The sequence below is a fragment of the Pipistrellus kuhlii genome, unplaced genomic scaffold (genome assembly GCF_014108245.1).
Source record: "Pipistrellus kuhlii isolate mPipKuh1 unplaced genomic scaffold, mPipKuh1.p scaffold_m20_p_9, whole genome shotgun sequence".
NCBI lineage: Eukaryota > Metazoa > Chordata > Mammalia > Chiroptera > Vespertilionidae > Pipistrellus > Pipistrellus kuhlii.
In genome coordinates this window covers 55,606,074-55,630,953 of record NW_023425595.1, presented here as the reverse complement: position 1 = coordinate 55,630,953, position 24,880 = coordinate 55,606,074, and the positions used below count along the sequence as shown (strand labels likewise).

Below are 24,880 nucleotides of genomic sequence, written 5' to 3'. Positions count from 1 at the left end.
ATTCTATATATGAAGGACAGAACAATGTCAAATTTTACCAACATGGACAATTTGTAGATAAAACAGGAAAAAAATGAGAAAAAATCAGAAGGATATTCCAGTACTAACCTGGTTTAGTTTCTTCCAAAGATTGAGGACGGGAGAAAGTTCATTAGACCAGATTTCTCTATCAAATTTGCAACCAGCTGTTACTGCTCTGCCCAAGATCCTCAACTGTGAAATAACCTGAAAGAACAAAAGAATAAATAGCAATAAGTGAAAATGATCTCAGTCAAACAGAAATAGCATAGGTACAAAAGTGATACTTATTTTATCAAAATTGAGACAAATATAAACATTTTTAATCCCATTATCTTTGTTTAATTGACATAGTATTTTATTGATTTGTTTAAGCAGGTAAAAAACAAAAGAACCTAAAAACAATATGGAGGATCCTAAAAATATTAATAATAGAGTTACCTTATGACCTAGCAACCCCTCTTCTGGGTATCTACCCCAAAAATTTAAAGACATGTATTCACAAACATATACAGCTCTATGTTCACTGCAGCATTTTCACAGTGGTCAAGACATGGAAACAACTTTAATGTCCTTTCATAGATGCCTGGATAGAGAATATGTGATACATACACTGAGTGGCCAGATTATTATGATCTCTGAACACATAATAATCTGGCCACCCAGTGTATATCCTATATAATAAAAGGCTAATATGCAAATTGTCCCCTCGTCCAGGAGTTCAATCAGCAAGCAGGCAGGCCAACTCCCCATGTCCCCTCAACCTGGCCAGACTGGCTGGACCCCTCCTAAGCATGAATTCATGCACCAGGCCTCTAAATATATATATATACACACACACACACACACACACACACACTCTCAGTGTATATACAGTGGTATACTACTCTGCCATAAGAAAAGACAAAAGAACTGAATAAATTGATTAACAAAATAGATCCAGAGACATAGCATCATGGAACATACTGTTGAATCTGAGAAAAGGCAGGGTGGGTGGGTGGAAAGAGATTAACAAAATAATTTATATGCATATATGCATAACTCATGGACACAGACAATAGTGTGGTGAAGCCCTGGGGTGGGGGTGGGCAGGAGTGAGCTAGAAGGAATCAATGTGGATAAAAGGGGACAACTGTAATAATTTCAACAATGAAGATAAAGTTTTTAAAAAGGAAAGATGAAATAGTGTCATTGACAACAACATGGATGGCTCTTGAGAATGTCATGCTAAGCAAAATAAGTCAGAAAAACTCTAGAATCGTATGATTAATTTATATTTGAGATATAGAACTGAAAGCAACAAATGAACAAGTAAAAACAAACAAACAGAAAGTCATAGACATTGGCAACAGTGTGATGGTTACCAGAGGGAAGTAAAGGGTAAGGGTGTCAAATATATGGAGACAGAAGAATATTTGACTTTGAGTGGTAGACACACAATATACAGATGATGTATCATAGAACTGAATACTTCAAACCTTCATAATTTTATTAATCAAGTCTCAGTGCATGAAATTCATGCACGATGCGGGGGGGGGGGAGGGGGGGAGGCGGGGGTCCTCAGCCCAGCCTGGACCCTTTACCCTTGGGGGATTTCCGACTGACCATTTAGGTCCGATCCCACTGGGCAGTAGGACATCCCTCTCACAATCCAGGACTGCTGGCTCCCAACTGCTCGCCTGCCAGCCTGCTGTCCTGATTGCCCCTTACCGCTTCTGCCTGCCAGCCTGATCACCTCCTAACCACTCCCCTGCCAGCCTGATTGATGCCTAACTGCTCCCCTGCCAGCCTGTTTGTCCCTAACTACCCTCCCTTGCAGGCCTGATCACCCCTAACTGCCCTCCCCTGCAGGCCAGGTCCCCCCTACTGCTCTCCCCTATAGGCCTGAATCCCTCCCAATTTCCCTTCCCTGCAGGTCCAATCACCCCCTACTGCCCTCCCCTGCTGGCCATCTTGTGGTAGCCATCTTGTGTCCACATGGGAGCAGGATCTTTGACCTCTTTGGGGTAGCCATCTTGTGTGTTGGCGTGATGGTCAATCTGCATATTACTCTTTTATTAGATAGGATAGAGGCCTGGTGCATCGGTGGGGGCCAGCTGGTTTGCCCTGAATGGTGTCCTGGATCAGGGTGGGGGTTCCCTTGGGGTATAGGATGGCCTGGGTGAGAGGTCTGTGGTGGTTTTCAGCCTGGCCACGCTCCCTGGTGACCCAAGCAGAGACTCTGGTATTTGGGGTTTATATATTTTCTATAAATGAAACTTCGTAGCCTGGAGCAGAGCAAACCAAGCTTCCTGCTCATTCCATGGCTGCCACCATTTCTGTTGGAATTTATTTATCTTCTATAATTGAAACTTTGTACCCTTGAGTGGAGTCCTGGGCCCGTCAGGGTGTATGGAAAGCTTGGCTTCCTCCATCGCCAGGGAAACCCAAGGCTCCCTCCTGCTTGCTTTGTGGCCGCAGCCATCTTGGTTAGGGTTAATGTACATACTTGCTCTGATTGGCTGGTGGGAGTGGCTGGTGGGCATGGCTTGTGAGTGTAGCAGAGTGGTGGTTAATTTGCATATTACTCTCTTATTAGATAGGATGTTATCCCAATAAATTTAAATAAAAACAAAATGACATATTATAATGTCTCTTTTTTGAAAGCTACTTCTTTAGCCAGAAAGCTCTAATTATCCATTATTAATAACATCTTATGTTTCTATTTGCTCATTTCTGAAATTCAAAAATTTTTTTAGTTTGGTTTAAATTTCATAATTTCAAAATGCTGATAAATTGAAGGTAGTTTTTTTTGAAAAGATGAAATGATAAGATAGCAAATATCATAGTAAAATGTATAAAGTAGTAAAACAATTTTAAATAATTACTTGTTGGTAAAAATAATCAAAAACTATGTTTTAAGGCTTTGTATTAATTTGGTGTTATCATCTTATTCTTCTACTCTTAAGACTCAAAAGAAGTATAGGTCGATGGTCTGCAAAATGCAGCTCTCGAGCCACATGTGGCTCTTTGGCCCCTTGAGTGTGGCTCTTCCACAAAAATACCACGGCCTGGGCAAGTCTATTTTGAAGAAGTGGTATTAGGAGAAGTTTAAGTTTAAAAATTTTGGCTCACAAAAGAAATTTCAATCATTGTACAGTTGATATTTGGCTCTGTTAACTAATGAGTTTGCCGACCACTGGTATAAGTCAAGTAGTTAAAGCAAGGCAAGGTAAACAAGTGTTCCCTATTTAGGGCTTTCACTCCTGCAACTTCCTAGTTATCAGGTTTTTATCATTACAACAAAAATCAATTCACTCACATTTTCTTTTCTAAAAAAGTGTTTAATGACTTTCATTTCAATACATTAATAAACCTTCTTAATCATTTGCTAGGAATGATCTAGAATTTTACCAAGTATGCTAAGTAATATAGATATTGGAGTATGTGTAGAAAAATTAGTGAAATATCCATATTTCTTTGTAAATATGTCAACTAAATATTAAAACTACTTATCTAACATAAACAAAATAAATCTCAAAACACAGGCAGATGTTTTCCTAAGCTAGTATTTTAAACATCAACATTTGCAGCATGTTGACTACTTTTCTGTTTTATTTTTTGAGAGATGTTGGCTGTTCTTCCTTAAGTGATTGGACTATATTTCATATTTTGCTGAGTTCTTGTATTACTAAAGTTTGTAATAAAATATGAGCCATAAATCTTCAAAATGAATGCACTACTTAATTGTGAAAAATCCACAATCATACTGGTAAACTCAAGTTTCTTCTAGAGATTTTGATTGATTCTCTAATCTTGAAAAAACTGTGGTGATTCAGTGTTTCATTTTCTTTGTTTTTCTGATAAATTATTTTCATTTGCTCTAGCTGAACCCTACCACAGCACCTAATTTATCAGCTTTGCTAGACTGCAAAACATCACTAGTTGGTAGTCAGAAGAAGTACTATTTTAATACTGGTAACATTTTCTATCACTTATTTGTGTTATAAATTTGTCAATAATGACAGAAAACAAATAAGAATGCAAAGAGATGTCTGAAGGAAAAAGGATTCAAATATTTCTTATATGTAATGTTAAAACCATTATAAAAGTAAAATGTTTGCCAGCCTACAAACGGTCATGTATTCTGCATTAGAAATATGACAGGTGAGGTTGCTTTTCTTAACCACAGTATCACATAATATTGTAACATTAATGAAGAGAGTATAAAAATGGAGTTCAAGCCAAAAACTGTTTGGCTAGAGCGTCGGCCTGAAAACTGAAAGGTCCCAGGTTCGATTCCGGTCAAGGGAATGTACCTTGATTGGGGGTACATCCTCAGTAGGGGAGATGCAAGAGTCAGCTAATCGATGTTTCTCTCTCATCAATGTTTCTAGCTCTCTATCTCTCTCTCTTCCTCTCTGTAAAAAAAATCAATAAAATATATTTTTTAAATGGAGTTCAAATAAATAATAAAATATTTTTTATAATAAAGATAGGGCTATCTTACCTAGTAATAGACAAACAAGTAAATTGACCATATCTCTGCTACATCACTGGCCAATCAGGAGGGATATGCAAATAAACCCAATAAAAAATGGAGGTTAATTTACATACTCAGGCACCAAGTGATGGGGGGCAGGACACTTGCATTGTCACTATGGCGATGACGCAGGTATTCTGCCCCACCCCCGGTCTCTCAGGGCCTCTGGCATCATGGGAAGGAGGGGCCAGAACAGAAAGAGGTGGCTCCCAGGCCAGAGCGGAAAGGGGCTGGGCCAGAGTGGAAAGGCAGTGCCGGCAGCCAGGGAAAGGAAAGCTCATTCTAGCACAAATCTTCACATCTGGCTTCTAGTAATGTATAACAATGGACTGGCCATCTTTTGTTTTTAAAAACCTTATGTACTTATCTCTTTTACAAACCACAGAAAATAAAATGTCTTTCCATTATTCACATTTTTAAGCAACTAAAGTACTTGAATCAATATTGTCATGCATACTGTTTAACAACAAGGATATATTCTGAGAAATTAATCATCGGGGAATTTGTCCTAGAATGAACATCATAGTACTTACAAAAACCTAAATGGCATAGACTACACTCCTAGTACCTGTATATACAAACCTAATAGGTACAGTCTATTCTTCCTGGACTATAAGCACAAGGAAAAATGATGCCATTAAAAGATGCAGTAAACACGAGATGAAGGATGCTGTTGCCAGCATAACATGGCATAGAAAGAATACTCTCTAAAATAATAATAGAAAGTAAAATATAGCAAATAAATAAGTCCAGTAACAGTCATTTATTATTCTTATCAAACATTATGTACTGTGTGGGCTATCTATCCTACCTAATAAAAGAGTAATATGCAAATTAACCATAATTCTGCCACACCCACCAGCCATGCCCACCAGCCACGCCCACCAGCCAATCTGAGCAAGTAAACCCAATCAAGATGGCTACAGCCACAGAGAGCAAGAGGGAAACTTGGGTTTCTCAGGCAATGGAAGAAGCCAAGCTTTCCCCCTGCTCTAGCAGGCCTAAGCCTCTACTCAAGGCAAGAAAGTTTCAATTATAGAAAGTAAACAAATCCAAACAGAAATGGCGGCAGCCATGGAGCAAGAAGAAGGCGTGGCTCCACTTCAGGCTACAAAGTTTCAATTGAAGGAGGTAAATAAATTCCAGATACCAGGGCCTCCACTTGGGTCACCGGGGGGCGTGGCCAGGCTGAAAACCACCACAGGCCTCTCGCCTAGGCCATCTCATGCCCCAAGGGAACCCCCACCCTGATCCAGGACACCTTTCAGGGCAAACCAGCTGGCCTCCACCTGTGCACCAGGCCTCTAACCTATCTAATAAAAGAGTAATATTCAGATTGACCATCACTCCAACACACAAGATGGCTGCCCCCATCTGGTCAAAGATCTTGCCCACATGTGGACACAAGATGGCTACCACAAAATGGCCAGCAGGGGAGGGCAGTTGAGAGGCACCAGACCTGCAAGAGAGAGCAGTTGGAGGTGATCAACCCTGCAGTGGAAGACAGTTAGGGGTGACCAGGCCAACGGAGGAGGGAAGTTGCGGGCAAACAGGCTGGCAGGGAAGCAGTTAGACATCAATCAGGCAGGCATGGGAGTGGTTAGGGGGTGATAAGGCTGGCAGGCAGAAGCGGTTAGGGTCAATCAGGAAGGCAAGCAGGCAAGGAGTTGGAAGCCAGCAGTCCTGGATTGTGAGAGTGATGTCTGACTACTCAGGCAGTCAGACATCCCTCGAGGGATCCCAGATTGGAGAGGGTGCAGGCTGGGCTGAGGGAAACCCCCCTAACCCCATGCACGAATTTCGTGCATCAGGCCTCTAGTGTGTGTGTGTGTGGTGTGTGTGTGTGGGTGTGTGGGTGTGTGTGTGTGTGTGTGTGTGTGTAAAATAGAGAAATATGCTAATTAATTAGGATGCTATAATGGATGACTGGACAAGAGTAGGATGTGCACGCAGTGTCGGGGGTGGGGTGGCAGGGTCCTCGCCTCCATGCACCTGCGCAGGGGAGGGCCTGATCAGCAGGGGCCATGGATGCTGCGGGGCCCGGAGAGGGAGGCAGGGCCAGAGCGGTGACTCGAGAGTGGGCAGCGCTGCATACAATTTCGAATTGACCGCTGGGCTCCTAGCACTTTCATAAGACGGGAAGCATAGTAGGTTTGTAAATACTGACAACCATTCACCACAAACACACGAGTGACGTGTTGTGATATGATGGCTACAATGTCACTACGCAATAGAAATTTTTCAGCTTCAATATAATCCTATGGAACCACCGGAGTACATGTGGGCCATTGTGGACTTAAACTTCATTATGCAGTGCAAGATTATAATATTCTTTTAAAATGTTATCAAAAGGGGGATAAAATTTTCTATGAATAACGTATTTGTGTCACTTCTTCCACGTTCTATTCAAACTGAACATGGTGTATTATGCCTCTGGTATGCTTCGGGATATCTACAAGGTTATAGAGAAGATGTCACTCCTATCCCACCTGTCCCATTCCACAGAACAATGGAGACACTTCAGGAATACCTATGTTTTTCCTGAACAATCAGTGTGTTTTTATTTTCAGACACTATACCATATATAGAATTGTAATTTCCTTTTAATTTGGATATTATAAAGCACACAGGGAAATTTTTTATCTAACATAGACCTTTAGAGCATGAGTTTTGTTTTCTTTTGGTACAAACTGTTTCCCTAGCTTTATATTAGTTTCCTTTCCTAATATTCTCTTTTACTAATTTTCACAAGTATTGATTTTACAATAATAGGTTGTTTATATTTTTGCAAGTCACCTCCATAATAATTTTTCTGGGAATAAGAAACAATATAAATTTTTTAAATAAGCATATCCCCAATCTATATAAGTGGATTGTGAAAAAAATTAAGTAAATTATATTTCTGTCTCAGGGATTATGGCAGACTCGATATCTAAAGAAAATTTTGTAAAGTATGTTTAAAAATTATTAATAAACAGTAATATCATCAAAAAACTATTAAAATTTATGACTCAAGTGCCAGAGAAATTAAGGGAAATCTTAAAATGTTAAAGCCAAAGAGGCAAAACTAATCTAAAGGTTGTTTTGCTTGTTTGTTTACTTCATATTTTAAACTACCTTTGGACTTAGAGAAAAATGGCAAAAATTGTACAGAAAATTCCCATCATATATTCCACACAGCTTCTCTTAATGTTAGAGCCTTACATTATCACAACACAATGATCAAAATGAGGAAGTTAACATTGGTATGATACTATTAATGAAAATACTGTAGGTGCATTTTCCCAGAAATGTCCTTTTGTTGTTTCATGAGAATGTCACATTATATTTAGTAGTTATATAACCATAGTCTCGCCCCAAACTGTGACAGTCTTTCCTTGACTTTTATGAACTTGGCCAGTTACTTTGTAAAATGTCCCTCATTTAAAGTATAAGACCCACATTTCCAAAGACAGGAAATAAAAATCTAGACCTTGAGAGAGCAGCAGCCAATACAGTAGTTAGGAAACTACTTGCCCCACAGAGGGACGACTAGGGAAACCTGATTTTTTTCTGTCTTGGCTCTGAGATGACAATGTAGTGTGTTTGAAATACTGTTACTATGACTATGCACCACCCAAAAATTTCTACACATCAAAACTCATGGAATTACAATGAGTAAAAATCTAGAGGCTAATTAGAACAGTAAATGTTTGTTTGAAAAAAAGCTATGCTGAAAATTGAACAAATTAAATAAATTATGAAGTTGAGAATGTAGATAAAAGCAAATAAGAGCAAAAAAACTTTAAATAAAATAAAAAATACACTCCACATCAGCTTTTTAAAAAGTTGTTTACTAAAAAAGACTAATAAAATTATGAGACTAACTAAATTGAGTGATATCTGGACAACAGATTAAATAAGGGAAGGAACATTTGCTTTAAAATTATACTATTTAATTTAGTATTATACTATTTAAGACCACCAACTTACATCATACACAAAAATAAACTCAAAATGGATAAAGAACTTAAATGTAAGATGGGAAACCATAAAAATCTTAGAACAGGAACCCTCTTAAAGAATGAATGCACAAAATTCCCTGTGGAACCACCCATCTTGTGCTCTGGCAGAGGGAGAGTGAAGTGGGCTGGAGCTGTGAGAGCAGAACCCAGGGACTGGGGACTCTGGAGTGGGGGGGGGGGGGGGGGGGGGGAGATAGTACTCAGAAGGCCATTACCCCAAGTTTCCTGGACTGAGTCATTCACTCACAGCAGAGGACATCTTTCCTACAGACACATTTGCCTGGCCTGGGGGAAGACAGTTGACACACCCTATTGGAAAACACTTGCCCCTGAGGCTCCTGTACTGCAAAGGGCACCGGGCCTGTAGTGAAATGGAACTCACAAGAGAACAGTAAGATAGATGCCTCAATCTTTCCCTTTAATTGTCATTTTTCAAACTAAGAGACATTTTTATTTCTTATTAAATGATAAACCATGAAACTAAAAACTCAAGTTCATAATATTTGTAACTAGTAAATATAAAATCATTGTGTACATTAAAAAATTAAATAAGCTTATAATGTTTTCCAATCCACTTTCTTTTGTCTAATCTAAATGGTTATAGAACTCAAAATGTAACAAATGTTCAAACAGATTTTACTATAGCTAGAATTCAGAATTTAATACACTGTGTATAAAAGTTCATACGCTTTTTATTGATGGTGCTTTGCAAAGTTATAGTTAATAAACATGGTCTTGAAATATGAGTTAATATATTTAAACAGAGGACTAGCTCAGAGAAAAGAGCATTGCAAGCTGCCTGATATAAAAAAACTGATTTTTCCAGGAATTTCTGACTGAAATAATTGAAAAATCATTTGAGTCAGGATAACTGCAGGTGCTGAGCATGAGTTACCACATCTGCTGAGTTCGTGAAAGCCACTCAGTGCAATGTTACCAAAATTATTACACTAGAAATTAATCCTCAAATGCTGGCAATAAAAAAAACCATGATAACATTTTAAGAATAAATATAACATATTTTAAGAATTTTGCTTTTAAATTACTGTGGACTCCATGAAAAAGTTCTAGAATGTCCAAATATGCTTAGGAAAAAAAGAATATGTAGCTAGCACTTAAAAAATATGTAGCTCTTATAGAAAAATAAATGTTACTATTAGAAAATATCTTTTTATAAAAGAATTAATTGCATGAATTACATTTAAAGTAGCTTTAAATCACAGGGGTAAAACAAATATATTTTGGATGAAACTGATAGTGTTCAATGACATTTTACTAATTTTAACAACTGTATTAAGATAGAACTATCTGGTTCATTTAAAAATTTATTCAAGGTAAGACTGGAATATATTGTGTTAAATAAAATAACATTTTAAAATAAAAGCTTGTGGGGTCTATAGTTTTACATAAATTAATGTTATTTCTTTTAGGCTCAGTAGGAACGTTTTTCCTAAAAGTTCATCTTTTCTTGGGTTACCTGAGAACTGATCATGCGTTGAGAAGAGCGAGCAATATTGGCCGGCAGACCGAAGAAACTGGGTTTGTCATCCTCTGGGAGTTTCTCAATGACAGCACGATATTCCTAAAGATAAAAAAGGAAAAAGAATTTTTCAAAAAAAGATTGAAGTTGGATCTATTGAAATCACAGACAATGCTGTGAAGTATTAAATTACTATTTATTAACATATTACATTTCTACATAAATTTCGCTTTCAGTCTGTATCACATGTGTCAAACACAAGGCCTGCGGGCCAAATCCGTCCCGCCAGGCCTTGCAATGTGGCCCGCACCGCGCTGTCATCACTGCACTCCACTGCATTTCCATCACAATGACAGTTTATGACTGTTCAGTAAACCATTCGGCCCGCGATTTAGGCTGGATTTTAGATTTTGGCCCCTTCTCTGATTGAGTTCGACACCCCTAGACTCTGTATAATCAGTTATCTGTAAGAAATGTTCTTTTTACAGCATAGTGGACTTTCCATGGACTTGGAAAGTGTTAGCTAAATAAAATAAGCCAGTCTGAGAAAGAAAAAATAACATGTAATCTCACTTATCTGTGGAATTTAATTAATAAACTGATGAACAAAATGAAACCAGAAGCATAAATACATGGAACAGACTGGCTGGTGCCCAAGTTAGGGGGAACTGGGTAAAGAAGGTGAAGGGATTTACTGAAGCACATATATGCATACCCTGTGGGCATGGACAGTAGAAGGCCAAGGGAGAGGGAGGTGGGAGTGGGTAGATGAGGCAAAGGGCAGGGGAAAATGGGGACACCTGCAATTATGTCAACATTAAAAAATTTTAATTAACAGAAAAAGAAAGATAGCCCAGGCGGTGTGGCTCAGTGGTTGAGCATCAACCCGTGAACCAGGAGGTCCCAGTTCAATTCCCATTCAGGGCACAGGCCTGGGTTGCCAGCTCAATCCCCGGGAGGGGGTACGCAGGAGACAACCAATTTATGATTCTCTCCCATCATTGATGTTTCTTTCTTTCTCCCTTCCTCTCTCTGAAATCAATTTAAAAAAATATTCTTTGTCATCACTACCTCCTCATATTTAAATTATTTGATACTATATTCTCTTATCCTAACTTCTCACATTCAAAGGGAACCTGAATTGATTAAAACAAACATATTTAAGTGACTACACCTGGTATGTGTAAGATATTATGTAGAATGTTTTCAGGAAAGCCCTGTAATTATTTTCATGGTGATTTAGAACAGTGTAGTTCTGCTTTTATCAAAAATAAATATTCCAGCAATCCTTTTCTTTTAATTTATAGAAACCCCAGAAATCCATATACAAGTATTCTGGCATGCAAGCACTGCTTTGTATTAATAAATCACTTTATCATAAAGCATTTCCTCAGTTTGCAGTTAGCTGAAGAAATGCACTGATAATCCTATCATTCAATCCCAAGAATTACCGTGAGCATTGCAGACATGATTTGGCAAATATGCATCTAGATGGGCAAGTAAGAGTATATACCAAAAGGATTTATTCAGTTTGGCCCTAAGATGGAAATTGTTTCATTTTTATGAAGAGACAAGTTATTTTAAGGCAGGTGTTGTATATGTATATAAACTGCTCTTGCTGAAATTACTATTCTTGGTGACTACACTCATCTTCTGCTCCCTTCACACCATCATCTTTTTCCTAATCTTGGCAGCTGCCCCTGAAGTATTTCCTAGGAAACAATCAGATTCCAGGAAGCCCAAGACCTAGTAATATGTCTGATTTTGGAAAGACATGCTCTGCTGTTCTTTGAAGTTATCCCTTTCCTATAGTTCAACACCTGTAATCTTCCATAAGGATTCCAATCACGTTGTGTAAACATATACAAGCATATGAAAATAATCTTATATACACGCATGCATTTGTAAATGTGTATGTATAGGAGTGTGTGTGCTTGTTTTCCCCTATTCCTGGGAAGGTTTCAGATTCTTCCTCCTACCTACGTCAATTAGAACACTGAACACTGATTCTCATAAATCATCCTATAAATTTAAAACTCTTATTTTATTTGTGTTTATATACTTTGTTCATTTCAAAATAGCTGTGAAATTGTCTCATCTAGACTGACTAGAGTCTTCTCTCTTCTTAGGACTATATACCGACATGTTTCCTAAATGATAGGCAATATCCAGGCTGATTTATCCCCACTTGATTAGTATATATAACAAATGATACCATTTATATAAAGCACAAAAACAGGCAAAACTAATGTAGGTTGTTAAAAGAAAGCATAAGGAAGAATTATGGGGAGTTGATAATGTTGTTTCTTTATCCCAGTGTGGGTTACACCCATGTGTTCAATGAATACAAATTAACTGCAATCCTATTTCGGATATATACTTTTCTGTATGAATTTTGTTTTTCAATGCAAACCTCAAACAAAAGAGATGGGAGACCTTTCAGGGTACGTTTTCTGAAATAAATAAATGATAAATAAGCATGTGATATATCTATTTGCTCATTCACTCTAAGGTTCTCCCACCAGAAAGTGAATTCTGCAGATGCATTGGAATCCACAATGTCTGGAACAGGGCTACCACTGGGCAAATGTCCAAAGTATATTGCTGAATAATAAAGCAAAATAGATGGGATATTTAGTAATATAACATATAAGATTAATATGTTTAATATAGGTTTTCAAGCTTTTATTTTCTTGATAATTATGTTACTGAAACAGAAATTTTCTTGAAAAATATTTGAATGACAGGAAAAGGCACAATACTAAGAGAAAAACTATATAATTGTGTGTATAAATATTTATATCTTTGTAATTAATGAACAAATGCATAATTGTAATATTCTAATAAAAATATTATTTGGGCATTTATACAAATATAGTTTTGAGGTAAAAAGGAACTAGAATTGAAGTATTTGGGGTAATGGGGCGGACTATATTTAGTACTATTTTCTGGAAAAGAGTCGTGCATTCTAGGAGGTTTTCATAGAATTACTCAAAGCAAACAGCTACACCTGGTTAAAATAAATGCACATACACAAAAATTTTCTAGGAAAGCTGGATAAAGTGAATCCCTCATATTTTTAGAGCTGCTTTAACTTTATAAGCCAGTAAATGAAAATAGACATTTGTTAAATATTTTTAAAATTTCTTTCATATTATTAAATATATCAGAGCACTCTTAGGCCTACTACGATGCAGTATATTCCCCCACTCCAGATCTTCAGAGCAGTTCTACATTTAAAATTTTCCTTTGCTACTCGCTTCAAGATTTAGCTACACACTCTATCTTATTATCACCAGTCAATCTTCAGTAAATATCCAAAAGCGAATTGAACACCTAGAGTTTAGAGAATTAGGCTGCATATTGGTATAACAAATAATCCATATTTGTGAATGATGATTACTGTGCATTTAGAAAGTAACGACATATATTTAACAATATAAGAAATAACACAACTATATATCTGGTAATAGATTGACAAGGATTAATTTTACCTACCAAAATGCTGCAGGATTTTGGCAGAGATAAGGAATATGGGAAAATGCTCTTCTTGTTCATCTCATTTAATACATCAATTACTGAAGAATTAAAAAACTGTTTCAGGTATGACTGAAGAACTCGAAGGTCAAAACAGTTATCTATACGTCCTCCATAAACAGCATTTTCAAGTAAACCATGGACAAATTCCCACTGTACATCTTTGGTACCTGTAATTAAAAAAATATTTTTATTGCTTTCATTTCTCAGATATTAGAAAATTTTTTAAATATTCTAAAATATCAACTAAATTCCAGACTCCAATTATATAGAAATATAGACTATAACAATATATTTAATTTGCTAAGTCATTTCTTAAAATGTTCATTAATATTAATATAATGCCATTAATAAACATGCACTATTATTAATAATTAATATTCAATAATCACACAATGGCTAATATTTTTAGAGATTATTTAATTAAATAAAAATTTCCAAGTGTTTTACATAAATAAACTCACTTTAGAATCATAACAAACAGAATTGTTAATATTATCTGATTATACAGATGGAGAAATTGAGATACAGGGAAGTTAAGTCACCAAAATCAGAAAATCCCACAGATTGGACTGAAATGAGATACTTTGAAACCAGAGCCATATTCTTATCTGCCATGCAATACTGTTCCTTAAACTGAAAATTCCTTAGAATATTCAATAGATAATTTTATACAATGATAAACTTTGTAAGTAATCTGATTAATAGGGAAACACTACTAAACACCTTCACACATTATAGTCTACTCAAAGTCATGATTTTTATAATCAACTGTCCATTTTCTATTCTATAGAAAAGTAATGTAGTATAAAAAAACCACAGGGGACTTTTCCATAAGCTTCCATTTTACAACAGAGATATCCTCTTAAAAAATTTTTTTCAAGGAATGATATTTTTTCATTGATTTTTAGAGAAAGAGACACATCGATTGGTTGTCTCCCACAAGTGCTCCAACCAAGGTGGGGAAGAGGGGTGTTTCCAGACCTGCAAACCCAAGTATAATATTTGCCCTTGACCAGGAATTGAATCCACAGATCAATGCTCTAACCACTGAGCAATGCTGGCCAAGGTCAGAGATATCCTCTTAATAACATTTCAGTGGCATTGTTAAAATGTGAGAACTATATCTTAGGTCTCAATAAATATAGGAAACACAATTATATATAAACTAGCTAGTTAACATCAATGCTAGCCTTACTAGTTCAATTTCATTAAACTTTTATAATTCAGAGATCATTACAGAGATCGATGGCAGTGTTACTATAGCCTTGGGGCATAGGTGACAGGCTGCTTCCTGCAGAGCAGGGGCCCCTCTAGGGTGGAGGACTAATTAAAGTTGTTTCCCACCTATATCTTACTATCAATAGTGGCTAAGTAGCTACAAGGGACTTCAGCAGGACTTGCCAAGTTTCTAGTTCTGATGTTCAGTAAATAATACACTAGCAGTGCATATGTCATTCATTCATTCATTCATTCATAAGTAAGTCATATAAAACATACAGAAATATTAATACATCTTTCAACTTAAAAATACAAACAGCCATCACAGAAAATATTTTATACAATTTTTGTTAAAAATCTTATGTTTCTTCTTATATCCATTATTCTCAAGACATGTTTTATTTTGTTTAGAATAAGAGAAAATAAACAGAACATAAATTATAACATAGCAAGAGTAGTAAGACTCAATCATTACTGATAGCTTACCCAATACATTAAAAGTACTAAATGTTAAATACTTTATGTAGCATTTCTCATTTAAACTTCTCACAAGTTGAATCAGTTGAAGTAGTACCTACCGTTATTCTTAGTTTACAGATCAGGAAACTCATACTTAAAGGTCAAGAAACTTGTTGAGATCCCATAGCTATACAGTCTCTACACCAACTGCCCTCTATAATGAGAGCTTCTTCTTGTTTTTGTATTTAATTCTACATTTGTGGAGTTCTCTTAATGTCAGGAAATTTTATAAATCATACAGTTAGATTTTTACCATAAGATTTAATATTATTTTAAAGTATCTGCCTCTTATTCACAACAATTCAATGATGTGATAGGCATAAAAATCACGTGATACTATTAATTCCATAACAACCTTTAAATACGGTGATGAACAAATCATTCAAACTCTGTTCTCTAGTTTCCTCACCCAAAAAGGGTACTAATAATATGTCCTTATTGTGGTATTATAAAAATCAAATAAATATTCAAAAGCATTTTGGAAAATTACCAAATCTCTATGCAAGGTAAAGTATTAGTACATATCCTCCAGAAAAGTCTGTCAGATTAAAACAGTAGCTCATGGAAGCCGGGAAAGAGGTTCCCCATGACACAGCATGGGAAAATGTCGAGTCATGTGTGAAAAGAATAGGGGAGGTTGGGAGTGTTGGTGATGCTGTTCATAGGCTTTGGACTAGTTACATAGGTTTAATTTATAAATATTTATTGAGTCGAACATTTTTATGTACTTTTCTGATGTATAATTTTTAATAAATGATTAAATAAACAAAAAACTCAGAAAACAGTCATTAACTAATAGTTATGTCTTGATGATGTGGAGAGAAGTAAATAGAACTGAGGTGATTTGGACATGAAAGGAACAGAAATTTTCAAAGCACTGGATAATTGAGGATGAGAAAAATAAAAGAATCCAGGGTGATTCATAGGCTTTGAACTTAAACAATTAAATGAATGGTGGTGCCATTTACTAAAATGGCAGGGAACAATGGTTTGGCAAGTTTGCAGATTGGGCTGGGGGAAAAGGGATCAAGAGTTCTGCTCATATTCTGAACATATTCTCTTCTCTAATCCATCATGTCTAACCTTTAGTGTCTCCTTGCCTGGGTCCTATATAATGAACTTCAGGGGCGGTTTTTGTCTTCAAAAGGCAGAGAACTGGTGGCCTCGGGGATCAAATTATGCTGTTTTGTTTGCTTTTTGCTTCCTAAAGGCTACAGAGCAATGAGATCTCTTGCGAGTTATATCGAAAACGTGACCACACTAGATAAGAACTCTCAGAGAACACAAGCATGGTGGCCAGGACATAAATCACAAAATAAAAAGCAAATTTTATGAAAGAAAGTTAAGTCACTTCTAAAGAAACCATGATGTTAATAAGTCAGTTTTTTTTCATTAACAGATCAAAATTTTCATCACTAGAACCTACCATCAAAGAGTCTGTCAATAATGTTGTAACCAGCCCGAAGATCTGATAAAGAAAACTCATAAAATTTGGTCCAACCCTATTAAAAGAAAATGTAAAAGTATTAAAGAACTATAAGCAGTGTTCAAAGACATACACACACACACACACACACACACACACACACACACACATATATATACATATATAACTTATAATATATCCAAGAATAATCCTACTTACCTGTGGAATATAATTTCTTCTTTCTTGACATGCAGCATGAAACCATGCAAAACTGAAGAGAGCATTAGCTCTATGTAAATTACCATTTTTGCTAATTTGCTCAGGAGTCCAAGATTCATAAGTACGCATTAAATTCTTCTTTAAACCTGGAGGTGACTAAAGAAAAGATAACAGACATCATATTATTTAAAATTAAAACAAAATAGTATTTAACACATTTGGGAACATCTTTTAATGAAAAAAACTTTACAGAATTACCATTTTGACTTAAATTATTTTATTATTGTGTTATTTCAAAATGTACAAATATAGAACTTCTTAAATCTAATAGTTAATCTCTAGTATAAATCCAAAATAATTTTTGAAATTGAAAAACCCTATAAACCAACATATTCAAAATAATCAATTAAGTTTTATATGATCATTAAGTTATTTGACTGAAATGATTTCCAACATAAAAATACAAATAATTCAACTAATTACTTAAAGAATGTCTTCTACAAAGAAATCATTCCTTTGGCAATCCTCATTACTTTTTTTCTTAAATAAACATTTTTATTTAAAACTAAAAGAAAAATACTATTAATTAAGTATATGTGCAAATTTTCACATTTAAAATGAAAATGTTGCCCTGGTTGGTGTAGCTCAGCTGGTTGAGCATTGTCCCATGCACCCAGAATATTCCAGTTCAATTCCCAGTCAGGACACATGCCCCAGTTGTGGGCTCAGTCCTCAGTGGGGGGTGTGCAGAAGACAGCCAATCGATGTTTCTCTCTCTTTCTTCCCCTTTCCCCTCCTCTATCTCTAAAATCAATAAAATCAGATTTAAAATAAATAAATTGAAAAGATATTTTATGATACATTTATAAAATATCACAGAATAGGCAAAATTTTCTGATAAATATTCAATAAAACAAGAGATTAGCTTGAACCAAAAGGTTACTAGTTCCATTCCTGGTCAGGGCACATGTCTGGTTTCAGTGGGGAACATGCAGGAGGTAGCTGATTGATGGTGTTTCTCTTTCATTGATATTTCTCTCTCTCTATCTCTCTCTAAAAAAAAATCAATAAAACATATTTTTTAAAAAAATAAATAAATAAATCAAGAGATTAATAGAAAACTGAACAACCACTTAGAGTTTTTAAAGATACTATTCTAAAGATTGGGCAAAATGGACAAATTATATATAATTTTTTTAAATCATACACAAATACAGGTTATTTGAAAAACAACAAAGTGAAAACATTAATATATCAAATTATGAGATAAGAACAAGGATATACTCCTATACAATGTCAGAGACTTAAACTAGTTTCAATATTAATGCAAGTAACTAAAAACCAACTAAGCATTCAACATAAGAAATCAGGAAGAACAAAAGGCAAATACAAATCTAAGGAAAACATTAAGAAGGAAAAATAAAGAAAAAAGTAGCAAGTTCAGGAACAGAAAAGACAAGTATGAAAATGGTTATTTGAAATAAATATTTAAAAATACAACTAATCAAAAAAGAGAAGAAATATAACAATTTTTAAAGATTATAATTACTAAGTGTGCATATATGCATACATATAGCAATAATTTTGTACATAAAGCACTATGATATTTCCTGGCATGAAATTATCTACCTTGATACAAGAAAAAACAAACAAATTCACAAGCAGTAATAATGAAATCCAAATATTCTAATTAGACCAGACAGATGAATGACCTTCTGGACAACATTCCAAACATCCTTCCAGATGAAGCTGGAGTGGTGGGGGCCGAGGCAGAGGCAGTTGGGGCAATCAGGCAGGCATGCAAGTGGTTAGGGGCAATCAGGCAGGTAGGGAAGTAGTTAAAGGCAATCAAGCAGACAGGTGAGTGTTAGGGGCAATCAGGCAAGCAGGCAAGTGGGTAGGGGGTGATCAGGCAGTCAGGGAAGTGGTTAGTGACCATCAGGCAGATAGATGAGTGTTAGGGGCGATTATGCAGGCAGGCGAATGGTTAGGGGCTATCAGGCAGGCAGGCAGGCCAGCAGTTAGGAGGAAGTGGTCCTGGATCGAGAGAAGAATGTCCAACTGCTGATTTAAGCCTGATCCCACAGGGATTCCCAGGATTGGGCCTTAACCAGCAGTTGGACATCATCCAATGAGTCCCGTTTTGGGAAAGGGTGCGGGCCAGACTAAGGAAGTCCTCCCCATATCCCCCACCACCACCGCACGATTTCATGCACCAGGCCTCAAGTTTAAATAAATGGAAAATGTAATGAAATTACCTCCAAATTAGGATCTTGGATAAGGCTGCACTTTAAAACATTCAAGGAACATTTTTCCTAATATAGTAACTCTTCATTAATTTAAATATATACTTTGTTCTTCCTACATTTCAGGTATATATACTAATAAAAGAGAAAGATGAAAATTGACCTTTGTGATGCCAACCAGCCAAATAAGGAGTATGCAAATTAACACAACAAAGATGTTGGTATCTTTGTTGCATACACAGGTACCAAGCAGCTGGGGGCGGGACACTTGTGTCGTCGCCATGGCAACGACTCAGGTGTTCCACACCACCCCAGCTGCTCTGCACCACCCCAGCCACTCCAGGCCTCTGGGCAGCATGGAAAGGTGGAAAGGCGGCTCTGGGCCAGAGCAAAGGCAGTGCTGGCAGCCAGGGGAAGGAAGGCCCATTCTTGCACGGATCTTCATGCATCAGGCCTCTAGATATATGATAAGAACAGAAGAAAGAAAATAGATCCCACCCTAATGGATCTTGCAACCCAGTTCTAGAATGTAGTTTAGTATCAGAGTATAAGGGGAGAGTGGCTGGAGAAGATTCTGTAAAGTTATTTCTTACTAGACATTATAATAACACTTGTCCAACTACGTACTTCCAAATATTAAATGATCTTTGCATTCCCTAAATTAAATCCTATCCCTGTTCCTCCTTAAATGAGACTAACAAATTCAGATGAAAAAGAAAACATGTACTGATCTAAAATAACACATGGGAATAAACACTAATAAGATTTGTTTCTTAGGAAAAGGATTATATAAAACAAAGAAGTTTCTTTAAATTCAAAGAAAATACAGGCAGAACCCCTTTTAACAGTTTTAAATGTTTTAGTTCAGTTTATTATTTTATCTATTTATGACTTTGACCCGTTATATATCATTACAAACACATACAGTTTAGGACATATCAGGTTTAGAAAGGATCTTCCCAGCATAACCAGTTAGAAGGATAGATAGGTAGATAAATGAAAGAAAGGAAGAAAACAAAAAATGTAACTTAGCTAGATCAAAAAACACGTGAAATAAAAATCGGATATACATGTGCAAAAGAATGAAGTCACACTCTAGTTGGTGTTCTCAGGGGTGTAGGGGTGTCGAACTCAATCAGAGAAGGGGCCAAAATCTAAAATCCAGCCTAAATCGCGGGCCGAATGGTTTACTGAACAGTCATAAACTGTCATTGTGATGGAAACGCAGCGGAGTGCAGTGATGACAGCGTGGTGCGGGCCACATTGCAAGGCCTGGCGGGACGGATTTGGCCCGCGGGCCTTGTGTTTGACACATGTGGGTTAGAGCATTAGTCCTTACACTGATGGGTCTTGGGTTCTATTCTATGTCAGGGGCACATACCTGGGTCACAAATTCTAGTCCTGGTTTGGGACAGGTGTGGGAGGGAACCTATCGATGATGTATATCTCTCACATTGGTAATTCTCTTTCTTCTTCTCTCTTTTCCTCCCCCTACCCCCTTCCACTTTCTAAAAATCAAAGGAAAAAAATAGCCTCGGGTGAGGATTAAAAACAAAAAAGTTATCTAAAGTAGAAAACCTCATAGAAACAGAATGGTAGCTGCCAAGGGTGGAGAGGAAAATGGCAAGTAGCTTTACAATGGATACAATTCTCCATTTTACAAGATGAAAAGTTTCTAGAGACCTGTTGCACAATGACGTACATATAGATAACTCTACTGTACCAGACACTTAAAAATGGTTAAAATGATAAATTTCATGTTATATATCTTTTATTATAATGAAAACAACAAAAAATATAGAGTAAAATTGGAAGAAAAATTTAAATGTATTTTTATAAATGCCGTCATATGCTATTATTTATGTATTTAAGGCCTTGTGCACCAGTAGGGTCCCTCAGCATGGCCAGTAGGGGTCGGGCTGAAACCGGTAATCCAATGCTGCCTGCCACTCCTGCTCATCTCAGGCCCACTGCACCTGCCACCACCGCTGCTTGGCATGCTCCCTGCTACTTCGCTGCAGTCTCCATGAGCCATGCATCTGGTGCCTGTTGGTCAGTTGAGCAGTGCTCCCACTGTGGGAGCACACTGACCACCAGGGCGCAGCTCCTGCACTGAGCATCTGCCCCTTGGTGGTCAGTGCTCCTTATGGCGACCGGTCAAGTGGTTGAACGTTGCTTAGGCTTTAATATATATAGGTATTATACCGCACCTAAATATAAAGGAAGTTAAGCATAACAGACAGTTGTTTACAGAGCTTTGGAAGGCATGCAAAGATTGCTGCACTCAGACAACCAGTGGTTCAAGTTTTAAATCTTACCTCATATGTTATTTTCAAACTTGACTGTAATAAAATAGGAGTGAAGTTGGGGTGAACTTCTGCAGTGAGCCAAAGGCGAAAGGTATCTTTTGGTTGAAGAGTATTCAACTCCTTGTTTATAAAAACAACAATAATAAAAATCTACTTAAATACATACACAAATTTCCATTTTATAAAAATACCATTACTAAATAATTTTTCTTACTAAAATCTTTCTGTGATATCCTGATATATTTCTTCACGTTCTGATTATATTTACTTTAAATATACATCTTCTCTATTATTAGCTTACATAAAGTAAGAATTTGGAACTGAACATAGGCCACCAGGCTTGAACTCCAAATTCTGTCACTATTTTTATGTGGCCTTGGGTTTTATGAGTTACACCATTGCAAAGCAAGGATACTAGTAGTGCCTACCTCATAATATTATGTAAAACACTCAAAACTGTCTGATACCTAGTAAGTACAAAATAAGTATTAGCTATAATTGCTATGCCTAAATTGATAGTCATCTTTAGGGCTTTAAATTCTCATTGCTTTAGTTCATGCTTCCAGGAAAGTTTTATAGTAATATCAATTCATTTATTGACAATTAGTGTATCATAATCAAAAACTTTACTATACAAATTCATCCATCCATGCTGTATGCTTTAGCCACTATTCACAATTTTATGCCTATGTCTTTACTCATCATATGCTTTCTGTTTGTTAGTCTCTTTATAACCTGATTCTTACCCATTTGTCAAAATACAATTTAAACATCATATCTTAGGGCAATATCTTCTTCAACTCTTCACTACCACAATCCCAAGCAGAATTAATGAATTAATTTTACATTCTGTAAATTATCTTCTGAAGTATGAATCATACTACCTATTAATTACTAATGTGTTCTCTCTCTTCTAAACTAAGTTATTAGAGAATAGGTACAAATTGTTATGTAATCAGTACTTAGAACATTTCTTGGCTTTTTTCTGTACTCAGCAAGTGTTTATAGAATCAATTAATGAATATTGACAAATACTGATAACTAAAAAATATTGATAAATACTGATAGCTCTAAAAAAGAGTGAATTTTAAAATTATTTTCATAAATACATGTTATAATACTAACATTCATTAGCAATGTGAAATTTTAGAATTAAGATGACCAAAAAATGGCAAAAGAAGTGACCATAAAAAATACTGTTCTTGCTTAAAATCCTAAGCTATTAAATGTGCCTATACCTAATAATGATTTTAAAATGTAAAGTTTTAAAACATAAGTTTTATAATGTCAAAATATAAAGCTTTGCCTTGAGTTAGCATGTTTTGTAAAAAAGGTAATAGAAACAATGTATTTGTGACATAGTTGGATAAATAAATTTATAAATTTACATCCAAATAATTCATACAAACTTCCCAAAAGAAGAGTCAATTTTTATAATTTTTTAAACTTTTGTAATATAATCTATCCTATACTAGTATACTTCAAAAATTCTAATTAAATAAACACTTTAATTATATTTTATATAAATTAACACCTGTCAATACACTGTTTAGAACAGAAAGCTAGATTCTAGTATTCATAGGTCTTTTTTACACATTTTAAAACGTCATCCATCAGACATAAAATTTATATTTTTATACATGAATATTTTTTACAGAATATTATATTAGTAATAAATATTTAAATACTGATATAAACAGCAGTTCCAAAATCTAAAAATTATGTTTTGTTGATTATAAGTGAAGAATCATCATGGGCCATCAATTCATTCACTCAGTCATTAACTCATTCCTCAAAGATTTATTGATTACCTATTTTGTGTAAGGTGCTACAGCTGCTATCTTATTAGGACTACACGTTTTTAAAACATCACAATTCTGCTAGGGCCTCCCTCAAGCCACTCTATTCTATTTGATTCTGTTCCAAATATTACTTCTATCAGATTAATTAAACTAAGTAATTATTAATTCCTCTGCTAAGGACCTCCTTTGACTATGTCCAAGGACAAAAGTTCCAAGCTCTTCTGCAAGGTTCTCAGGGTATCCGGAACCTAGCCCCTCCCTAGACATCTAATTCCATTGCCCACACGGCTCTACCCAGGCCCTTCTAGTATATTCAGGACATCTGGTTTCCTTGTACTGGGCATGAACAGAATAGTCATCTATGCTGATCTGGGTTTACGTTGAAGCAATTTGTTTCATCTTAAGATAATTTTCATGTTGGGCCACTGAGTTAAATGATTATTTCAGATTACATCATGGTTGTCTTAGCAACTAGGTTGTTTGTTCTGCAGGCCCCTCTGATTTATCTACATCTTTTCTCCCCATACAGGCACAATCAAACAAGAGCATAAAGAAAAAGTCCATGTTATATATAAATAAATATGCAACCCTTTAAAGCACTTCATTTTTCTTTCTGAGAAAAATTCTCTAAGTCTCCCTTCAATCATGATTAATAATTACCTGGCTTTCCTTAAATGCCTTTAAAAACACATTTTTATTAACTTTCTACTAAAAGATCCATCTTGGTTTGTACACATGTACATATTTTAAAAGAAAATACTTAACAGACTTGAAATTTCTCAAATACTAATTTTTTTAAATATCATAAGTAATGCATGATATATTTTAATACTGATGTCCCTTGAATATTACTGAATTGACTATATTAGAAATACAGGGTATCCCAAAAAAATGTACACACACTTTAACAGCTGATAATTCAATTTTGAAAATGAAATGTATTTTAATAAACACTGCCTTTTAATTATTCAAAGTTTGTATATATATTTTTGGGAGGACACCCCATACTATCTGAATATCTATTGAATCTACCTTTTCCAGAATGGGCAGCCAAGATACCACAAGATGTAAGTTTTTCAAACAGAGCCAATCTCCATTGTGAGCACATTCTTTTAGCATTTGAATTGCTAAATCAGCTTGACCTTGACCCATGGCAATCTGCAGAAACAAAACAAAACAAAAAACTAAAACACAAATCTGATAACATGTTGTAACCTGCAATCAGGGTTCTCAGTTTTTAATAGAAGATATCAGATTCCATATTTTCCTATTTACTAAAATATATTATTATTACAGGTTTTAAAGCTACAAAACAGTATAAAATTATTGAATAATCTTTTGCTCTTTATCCCACCATTTCCTGTAATTCTTACCCTCTCAAAAAAAAAAAGACCTTAAAATTTTATTTTTTAATATAACTATAGTCTCGTTGAATACTTTGAAATTGACTTCTCCGAGTTTCTCCAACATTGCATATATTTGGCTCTCAAGCTACTCATCTAGCTATTTAATTAGCTCATGCACTGGCTGGCCTTTCAGGAGAAAGTTGGGGGCGGCGGCTAGGTCAGCAGGAGGGG

At 35.7% G+C, this 24,880-nt stretch overlaps 1 protein-coding gene across 1 annotated transcript in view; it reads right to left on the bottom strand.

Moving 5' to 3' along the window:
* Positions 1 to 24,880, bottom strand: part of DYNC2H1 (dynein cytoplasmic 2 heavy chain 1) — a 246,906-nt gene that overhangs the window by 47,043 nt on the left and 174,983 nt on the right. The window contains 7 exon segments of the mRNA XM_036426957.2: positions 109 to 225; positions 10,022 to 10,126; positions 13,523 to 13,731; positions 16,728 to 16,803; positions 16,947 to 17,102; positions 21,511 to 21,621; positions 24,336 to 24,461. Coding sequence (XP_036282850.2) covers positions 109 to 225; positions 10,022 to 10,126; positions 13,523 to 13,731; positions 16,728 to 16,803; positions 16,947 to 17,102; positions 21,511 to 21,621; positions 24,336 to 24,461 — 900 coding nt within the window.